The sequence below is a fragment of the Galeopterus variegatus genome, unplaced genomic scaffold (genome assembly GCF_000696425.1).
Source record: "Galeopterus variegatus unplaced genomic scaffold, G_variegatus-3.0.2 Scaffold6754, whole genome shotgun sequence".
In the NCBI taxonomy this organism is placed as follows: domain Eukaryota; kingdom Metazoa; phylum Chordata; class Mammalia; order Dermoptera; family Cynocephalidae; genus Galeopterus; species Galeopterus variegatus.
The window spans coordinates 57,340-67,778 of record NW_007732865.1 but is presented as its reverse complement, the minus strand read 5'-3'; the positions used below and the strand labels follow the sequence as shown (position 1 = coordinate 67,778).

The following is a 10,439-nucleotide window of genomic DNA, read 5'->3' as shown; positions in this document are numbered from 1 at the left end:
AGCCACCGGCCGGCCCCCTAGTGTTACTATTTTTAAGCCGAATTCACCATTATTTTAACTGACCACTTGGTGGCAGCAAAGGCTATATTTTAAATATCAGCACACTTGCAAATGAGATGCTTATCAGTGTACCAAGTCCTGGGAGGACAAGAGATGCCACACCCTGACACTGGCCTTGTGCCACAGACCTGAGGCTTGAGAGGACAGGCAAGGGCTCTATCAGTGCAGGAGACCTCCATTCAGTGGCTGTGATGGAACTAACCCTTCTTGGCACCTAACAGATCTCAAAGAATTGATACTACTATACCATCAAAAAACTACCTACTTCATTGTTCTTGTATCACTGTCTTCTTCGCCACACAGATTTTAGTTCAGAGAAAATACAACTTCTCACTGTTGGAACACAAAATCTAAAGATAGTCTGCCAACAAAATAGTATAGTAATAATTTAGGGAATGCTAAGAATATCTATTTCCAATAAAATTATATTTCCTCCTCCTCTAGTCTCACTCAATATTGCAGGTGTTTTTAAAAAATTCTATCATGATGTTCTAATTATACAGCAGTACAAGCCAAAAAATAACAAAAACTTATAAAATCAGCTTAGAGGATTACATTCTATCTCCCTGGTTTTTAAATGTTACTTTCTGACAGTACAGGCAACATCATCATTCAAAACCCAGCCTCAGCCTAGTCAAGGGGCTCACCCAGGGCCACTCCCAAAGCACAGGGTAAAGAGTGATGCTGCTCCCATCCGCGAGACACGGATGCTGTAATGGCAAGATTTTATGATATGAGAAATGGATATTGGGGACATAATTTAAGTAAGAGTTCTCAAGGGGGGGAAGGGAGAGAGGGAGGCAGGAAAGATGAACAGGTAAAGAGTCACAAAAATCAACTATAATGTATATTGAGAAGTTAAAATAAAAAAAAAAAAAAGAGTTCTCAAGCATCTGTCTCATTTACTAGTTGGCCTCTAACTTTCCCCCACCACAAATCTAAATTTCTTTCTCATTAAAAATGGGATTTTGAATATGACAAAAACATTAATAGTAGGTAAATCTAGGTATAGTAAATGGTACTTGGGAGTTCTTTGTCCTACTTTTGCAATTTTTTTCTATTTTGAAACACAACACAATTCCATAATTTATTTGGATTTTCAACACTGACAAATGCTTAAAAATATCTTAATATTCTTTTTATTCTTTTGTATATTGAGAATTATGACAACCAAATGATTATGATTTTAAAAATTAATACGATATCACTACTTACTCTATGAATTATACCAGCTGAATGCAAATGTTTAATACCACAAAGCATGCTTAAAAATATCTTAATATTCTTTTTATTCTTTTGTATATTGAGAATTATGACAACCAAATGATTATGATTTTAAAAATTAATACAATATCACTACTTACTCTATGAATTATACCAGCTGAATGCAAATGTTTAATACCACAAAGCATCTGGTAAAGAAGGTAGGACATTCTTTCATGGTCCAACTCCATATGAATAACCTGACATAAGTTAGCATCCATTAATTCCATAACCAAATACCTGTGGGGAAAAAAAACATCAGCCGTGTGCATGAAAGTTATCCAGAACTCCTTTATGGGTATTAAACTGGAATTTTCTATGAAACAATAACAACTTACTATCTAATCACAACACTAGCTAAAGTAAAAGGACAACTTGTCTTCTCTATGTATTTATAAGGTGTCTCAAAAAGAAGCAAATATATAACGGAACTTTGTAAAAATTTTCCAAAGAATATAAAAACAACTAACTTACCCAATGTCTTTCAAGTTAAAAACAAAACAACTTTTACATCATAATAAGCAGAATCTCATAATTCAAGTTCCCCTACTTAAATCTGCTGCCATTGGATCAGTCAGCATACAATCCACGCTGTCACAGGTCCAGCTGTAACAAATGTGCCACTCTAGTGGGGGTGTTGATGATGGGGAGGCCCTACATGTGTGCGGGGAGAGAGTATATGGGAAAACTCTGTACGTCCCACTGAATTTTGCTGTGAAACTGAAAGAGCTCTAAAAATGAAGTCTATATTTTAAAAAAAGTGATCACACAACAACAATTACAATAAAAAAGAAAACTTTTGACCCCACTTCCCTCACCAGCTATCACCCCATTTTCTTTGTTCCCTTTGCAAACAAAACTCCCCAAAGAGGTGTCTAGACTTGCCATCTCCAGTTCTTTTCCCTTTTTTTCTTAATCGTACTGTCAGGCTTGTGCCCCCACTACTTTGCTGAAACTGTCCTCCTCAAGGTCACTGATGACTTCCATGATGCTAAATCCAGTGGCCAATCCTACAATCCTGACTGTCCCTACTTACTGTCGGAGTGCCCAGCACTCGGTCCTTGGCCTTCTTCCTTTCTCTAACTACACTCACTTTCTTGGTGATCTCCAGTCTCACGGCTTTAAATACAATCTATATACTGTCAACTCCAAAATTCCTACCCTCAACCCAGACCTCTCTCCTGAACTGCAGGCTAATTTATCTAACTGCCTACTTCACAGCTCCACTTGAATGTCCATTAGACAGCTTGAAGTCCACGTCCAAATCTGAACTCCTGATTCCACTCCTAATCTGCTCTTCTCATAGCCTTCCTCATCTCAGCTGAGAGCTCCTTCATCCTTCAGGTGCTCAGGCCTCAGCTCCCCTCTCACTCACCACCTGTCCTATCTATCAGCAAATACTGTGGCTCTATCTTTGGAACAGTTCAGCATACAATTTATTCCCTTCACCCTCACTATTATCCTTTGGTCCTAACAGACCTACCATCAGCTCTCACCTGAACTGCTGCGGTAGCCTCTGTTAATTAACTCATCTTCTGTGTCCCTTCTGTGGGTTCCCACCCCAAGAACCAGAGTTATTCTTTTAAAACCTAAGTCAGGTGAGCTCACTGCTCTGCTGTAAATCTTACTTTGACTTGCCTCAGAGCAAAAGGACATCCTTACAAAGGCTTAGAGGTCCCTGCAGTGTCCCACCCATCACTTCTCTGATCCCACCCTCTTCTCCTTCCCCTGCTCCCTCCACTCCAGCCACACCAGGCTTTTGCTGGTCTTAGAACACACCAGGTATGCTCCCACTGCCACTCCTTTGCACTGTGTTTCTCCAATCTCCATTCCACCTTCCCCCAAATATCTGTAGGACCAACTCCCTTACCTACTTTAAAGCTTCCTTGAAATGTCACCAACTCACTGAGGTCTTTCCCCAACTGCCCTATTTAAAATTGCAGCCTGACTCCCAACCCCAGCACTTGTGATCCCTGACCCCACTCTACTCTTTGTCCACAGCACTTACCATATACTAATGAACTACATTCTTTCCTTCTTTATTATGTTTATTGTCTCTCTTCCCTGGCAGGCTCTAGGAGGGAGTTTATCACCTAAGTAATAAAAGGATTTGGGGCTGTTTTGGTCACTAACATATACCAAGTTCAAGAGAGTGCCTAGTACACAGTGAGCAATCAAATACTTGTTGGACAACTGACTACACCAATAAATTTGGGGTGAAGTTGGACGCCATGCCCCAATATGATAAGTTAATATTCTATTTCACTGTGAGTTGGTAAGTTAATTATATTTAAGGTTCAGGACACAAATTTAATGACTTAATCATTTCAAATGATACTTATAAACACCTGAACCCTACAATACTGGCTACTAGGTACTGGAGAAAAACATTTTGTAGTTCAATAAAACAGAGCAGTGGCATCAATAGTCACTGCCTGCTCTGAAGAATCCTTTTCAGTCAGCCTTTATCTGTTATGGAGATAATAACCCTCTAGGCACAAATAACTGAATATTACTATCCATTTTTCTTAATATTTCTCTTCCACAGAGAAATGTACCTATGATATCATTAAAAATTAATTGCCACCTATATATCCTAAGCACAAAAGGCAGTTACTTCCTTTTCTAAATTTTCAGTCTTTGATGCATAGTGCATTACTAAATAAAAATGATACTTACACATCTTGAAATTCTTCTAGAGTTTTTTGTGGTGTAAACACATTTAACAAACTAATTATCTGAAAAGAAAAAATTATACCTTAGCATATTAGATAACTCTACTTGACTATAAAAATTAAGTTTAACATTAAAATGTATTAAAACTGGAAAAAAATCACAGCAGAGCTCAGTATTTATCATTATTATTGCTTTTACCAAAACATTCTATTGTTAGATAACTCTACTTGACTATAAAAATTAAGTTTAACATTAAAATGTATTAAAACTGGAAAAAAAATCACAGCAGAGCTCAGTATTTATCATTATTATTGCTTTTACCAAAACATTCTATTATATGGCATTTGAAAAAAGTTAAACATCGATTGAAAATAAGATGTACTTTAAATCAAACCACTTTTATGTGTCCCTAGTAACTTAAATTATCATTACAGGATTTAAACACATATGAGAGGTCTTCAAAAAATCTTTCACAGAAAGATTTGTATTATATTTTAATTCTATTTTTCCATGAACTTGTTGAAGTACTCTCGTAATGTCTTTTTGGCTCTGAACATAAAAGAGTAGAAATTATGGGTGGAAAAACACTAAATAAAGCAATATCTTAACTCTGACAACTTATACACTATGAAAAAATTTCTAAAAAGTTCTGAAATATGAAGGCTAAGCTCATGTGTGGTGTGACGAAGATAAGCCACCTCATAGCATGCTGTATATATTTACTTAAAGAGGGTTAAAGAGCTGACCCCATCACAGGCCTCCATCTGGTACTCCATGGTTGTAAACACTGAGTTGCATTGCTTTGAGCATCAAACACACATCTTCAATCATTTCAAATGACCAAGGGAAGGATGAATTATTCAGTATACAAGATTGGAGTGACTGTCTAGCCAAGGAAAAAAATAAAACTGCATCCACACTTCAATCTTTACTCCAAGGTAAATGGGAAATGGAACAAAGATTTAAATCTAAAACATGAAACTATAAAACATTAGAATATAGATAAACACTTACATAATCCTTGTGTAAAATAGTCTTTTTAAAGCATGACAGGAAACCTAGGATATTTAATTACATTGAATACAAAAACAAAAATAAATTTTAAAAGTAAGGGTTGATAACTTTAACACACAAAACTTCCTACAAATGCAAAAGAAAGAGACCAGAGGGGCCGGCCCGTGGCTCACTTGGGAGAGTGTGGTGCTGATAACACCAAGGCCACAGGTTCGGATCCCTATATAGGGATGGCCGGTTAGTTCACTTGGGAGAGCATGGTGCTGACAACACCAAGTCAAGGGTTAAGATCCCCTTACTGGTCACCTTTTAAAAAAAAAGAAAGAAAGAAAGAAAGAGACCAGGAGGCCAAGAGAAAAATGGACAAAGGCCATGAAAAGCAAATTCTCAATAAAATTTTTAAAATGACTAATAAACATATAGAAAGAAATTCAACCTCAAAAATAAAAGTAAGATATCATTTGTCATCTATTGGATTGGCAAAAGTAAAACAAAAAATCAACGATATGTAGGGCTGGGTGATTTTGAAGTAAAAGACATTCTCAAATATTCTTAATGAAAGTGTAAAACTGACAGTTTTCCTTAAGGTCAACTTGTCAGCACATATTAAAACCAGAAGCAGTCTTTGACCTAGCAATATTGACCAAGAAACTCACCTGGACAAGTATACAAAAATTCATCTATAAGGATATTCACTGCAACGTTCTTTGTAATAGCAAAAAATTGGAAACAGTATATCCAACAATAAGTGGCCTGTTAAATAAGTTATTGTGCACCTGTACTACACAGCCATTTAAAAAATGGTATATATCTATGCTCATTGAAGTATATGAGCTGTACCAACATTCCAAGAAGGAAAAAAAGGAGGATGAAGACTAACATAATTGATCTTGTTTCTGCTTCTGTGCACACATATGCATAAGAATGCTCACTAAAATGTTACTGCTAGTAATCTGTGGGTGGTGGGATTCATGGATTTTTGCTTTCTTGTTTATATTGTTTTAATTTTTAAAAATAACCACATATTTTTTTGTAACCTGAAAAAAATTTTAAAGTAAGTAAAACTGAGAAATTGAAACCAACTCAAACCACAGACTCAAAAGAATGAACCTATCTTAGTTTCATATTTAATGTCCCTACATGAGAAAGATCCAGCATAAATGTTAAAGCAAAGGGAACCATATAGAGTTTAGCATAGTCTTAAATATTCATCCCCTCTCCAAAAAAAAGGGGTCACATGAGTTGATCCCAAGGCCGCTTCCACGTTTAACATTTTATGATTTCATAACATGGCAAGGTTATCAAAATAATGCTCAGAGACCACTAGTAGGACATACAATGTGGTTTCTAGAGACATATTATTTTTCTTTAAGACATGGAGATGACAAGTACAGCTATCCTGAATGTAATAGCACCTAATAACATGTTTTTAAGACTGAGATGACAGGGCTGGCCTCTTAGCTCAGTTGGTTAGAACGCCACCTTGTAACACCAAGGTCAAGTGTTCGGACCCTTGTACCTGCTAGCTGCCAAAAAAACCCCCCACAAAACGGAGAGATATACAAAAATTCATCTATAATTCATCCATATGTAAGGTAAAAAGCTACTTATAGAATAATGTTTATCAAAAAATATTTAGTTGGCTCTCAATTTGTTAGGTCAATATTTTTTCCTATTTTATAGAAACAGAAACAGTGGAAACCAAATGGTTATAGGATTAACTGACATTCCTACCTTAACTGAGTGATCTAAATTCTTCTAGACCATGACACCGCTTTCTAACTTCAACTTCCCCAACGATAATTAAGAATTTTATCAATAAAATATAACCATTTTAATAGCCATTTTTATCATTAGTTTGTCCTAGGTCTGAATTCAATGTATCTCCAAAAGACCCTGAAGATTATCACACCATTGACAACATCAAAGCACACAGAGGAAATATATACCTAACTTACATTTTTATGATTGACACATTTTAAGAGGACGAGTTCACGATAAGCTCTCTTTGCATGAGTTTGATTCTGAAAAGGACGGCTAAGTTTCTTGACTGCAACATTTATTCCAAGAACTGTATCAAAAGCAGCACTATAATTAGGAAATATAATAAACACTCCATTAGAATGGTTTTGGAAAATATAGCAATGCAGAATGTACATTCAATGTATTATCTTTTTAATGAATAACAAATAAGGAAAAATCTTTCTGCTTGTTTCCTTTCTATTCAAAGTATTTCGACATATGAAGAGCAAAACGAGTTGCTAAGATTGCAGGATGGACTAACTTCTTTGCAGAGGCACAGCTGCAGTTAAGATGTATTCAGCAATCCTTTGCACATTGAATTCTCATTATATTAGTTGAGATCATTATGTTAGAATCAGGTCATTTAATACAGAGCATATAAGACCAATGAAATCCGCAGTTTAAACATGTCAAGAAGTTGGGGAAAAAAATCACTGTTATCACAGATTAAAATGTAAATATATTTTGGAGTATCACAGCAGTAGAAACGGTTGAACTCATGAGAAAAATATAATAATCTTGATTGATTGTGTTTTTCCCAGACAAAAAGATGTAAAAAGAAAACAGAAGCCAAAATCTCAGCTCATGGTAAATTCCCCACATACCAAATCCCTAATGTAAGCAATTGCTATATATGAAATTCTACTAAAAATACCTCCTCCTATTATAGTAAGAATAAAATCTAGTCAGCATCTCAAGTTCCCAGTTGAAATTTAGGGTTCATTTTCCTCCAGAAAATAGACATGAAAAATTGAGTAGCCTGATTACACATTTTCAGATTTCCAACTATGCAGTACTTATAGCACCATTAATGTTATTACCTTGTGACTATTCATCAGGGGTTAAAAGCTGCTAAAGACCACCTGAGAAAACAAGCACCATTTTAAATACTGTTTCTATTTATTAATTCTATTAAGTTTATAACACTGTTAACACTTACTCTCTTCTATTAATAATGTCTTTGCCAAACAACTCTAACTTAATCTGTTTTTAAGTTGAAGGCTATCTTCTGTAACATTTGGTTAAGAATTATTAGAAACTTCATGTTATTTTTAATTTCATTTTAATTCAGTTTACATTTTGTGCACATGCATACACATATGTAAATCCACATGCCCATATGCAAATGTACCATTCATAGGAATTATAAAATGTTCAAGATAAACCTATTTGTAAAATAAATCATTAGTTAATGTACCTGTACACATGCATGTGTTTGTACCTATTTCTCAGACTCAAGAATTTGAAAACAGACACTTTTTTGGTCTCAAAAGTTTTAATCCAAAATTTCAGTTAGACAGGAGGAATAAGTTCAAGAGATCTATTATTGTACAACATGGTGATTATACTTAATAAAAATGTATGGCGTTCTTGAAAATTGCTAAGACTTTAAGTGTTCTCACCATGCACAAAAAGTCAGGTAAATCATATGTTAATTGACTCGATATAGCCATTCCACAATGTATACATATTACAAAACAGGTTGTATGTGATAAATATACACAATTTTTATTTGTCAATTGAAAAAAGTTTTTGTCCAAAATGAGCCAAATGGACCAATTCTAAACATCTGGGTAGACACATGATTCCACATTCTTAGTTCCAATTCCAGGAGCAACTATCTTCAGTTATTCCTGGTTTGGGTTTTGTAGCCACTTTTCAACTCCAAAGAATATATTTTTATAACAATTTCTTCATTATCAACTTTACTATCATCATCATTATTATTTAATATTAATTTTTGGCAGTGGCTGGCCGGTACAGGGTTCCAAACCCTAGACCTTGCTCTACCGAGTAAGCTAACCAGCCAGCTGTCATTTATCAACTTTAGAATTAATCTATTTACTCCCCATTATGAAAACTAAAGAGTTAACCACATACTTGAAATCCCCAACACCTCTCAGTTTTTTTGCTCTCAGGTTAGTTTTAGGTTTTCCCTTGGTTACCTCTGTAAATTTAGCATGCCTGAATTTCTTGTTCCATCAACTTTCAAAGGAACCTCTTGACTTCCCAGGATATAAAATGAGACTATTATATTCCATCCCCTTTGTCTTCCATCTCTCTACCCTCCTCTCTTTTCCTCCAAACTTCTGTCTTAAATGGTCAAGCTTTACAGTTTATTTTATATTTATAATTAAGTCTTACGTGTTTCTTCTTTAAGATGTGGTTAAAAGTTGAAAATCAATACATAGAGTGTATGTATGTATGTGCAAATGTAACTATTACTAATTGCAAAGCTGGGATTACATTTCATTTTCTAAAGACAACATGACCTTTGCTGCCACTCATAAGAGAATGAGACGGTTTCCAGCATCAAGGGCAAATGGATTCTCTTTTCTTGATGTAACATCATGTCCTTTTAAATTTGGTTTATATTTGGACCATGACTTTTTCTAGCATTTCCCCCCACAAGTTTCTAATAAACTTTTTTTTTGTCTTATTAAGAGAAGAAAATTATACCTTTTTTAGCCTATCACCAGTACTTCCTAGCTTCTTACTCACATTATCTATTGCTTGCAATCTATTCCACTCTTTCTTGCCTTTTTTTTTTTTTTTTTTCTGTCCGGCAACGGATCGCAACCCTCAGTGTCGCGCCCGTACCGGACCGGGACCGGCAATGGGACCGCAACCCTCGGTGTTGCTCCCACACCTCGCTCAGCCAGTGAGCGGGAACCGGTCTGTATGTGGGATCTGAACCCTCGGCGGGAGCACCACCGCGCTTCCCAAGCGGCGCACTGTAGCAGTGCGCCACCAGGCCGGCCCCTCCACTCTTTCTGAAGACATTTTTCTTGGAGCTTCTTTCAAAGCCTGCTACACAGCTGTTCTCCTGGGATTTCTTTTCACTGGCCTCCCTCTACTTTCTCATATTACATGATATTGTATTGTCTTTCTTGTTGGAGTATGTCTTCAAGGAATTTCCTCAGAAAAAGTTCAGGGAAGATAAATGATCTTATTCTGCCCTCACCCATGATTGATAGATTGTCTTCTAAGTTCAAAATCAATTTTCTCTTGAGACTTTAAAGGCATTGCTCCCCTGATTTCTAACATTAAGTGTTGTTGGTGAGAAGACTTATTCCTAATACTCATCCATTTTGCTTCTTTTTTTGTTCCTCAGCTCAATGATCTATCATAGTCATGTTCTGTCAGTATCCCAAAAGCCCCTCTGACACCCCCAACTAAATCACTCCAGGCAGTCCACCAAAGATAATCACTACTTCTGACTTTTATGATAATCACTTCCTTGCTTTTACCAGCTACACTTGCATCCTCAAGCCACCCTCGTTTATTTTTGACTGGTTTTTGGAATCTTGTATTTGAATTCTTTCATTCGTTCATTATGTATGTAAGTTCATTCGTTGTTGTAGGTAGTTATAATTCATTCTTTGTTATTGCTTATAATATTC

At 35.8% G+C, this 10,439-nt stretch overlaps 1 protein-coding gene across 4 annotated transcripts in view; it reads right to left on the bottom strand.

Moving 5' to 3' along the window:
* MAPK9 (mitogen-activated protein kinase 9) overlaps positions 1–10,439 on the bottom strand; it is a 41,827-nt gene that overhangs the window by 23,602 nt on the left and 7,786 nt on the right. For all 4 annotated transcript variants that reach the window (XM_008591197.1, XM_008591200.1, XM_008591198.1 and 1 more), the window contains exons 2-4: positions 6,972–7,101; positions 4,003–4,061; positions 1,425–1,563 (exon numbers count right to left, since the gene is read on the bottom strand). In XM_008591197.1, the coding sequence (XP_008589419.1) occupies positions 1,425–1,563; positions 4,003–4,061; positions 6,972–7,101 (328 nt within the window). The remainder of the gene's footprint in view (positions 1–1,424; positions 1,564–4,002; positions 4,062–6,971; positions 7,102–10,439) is intronic.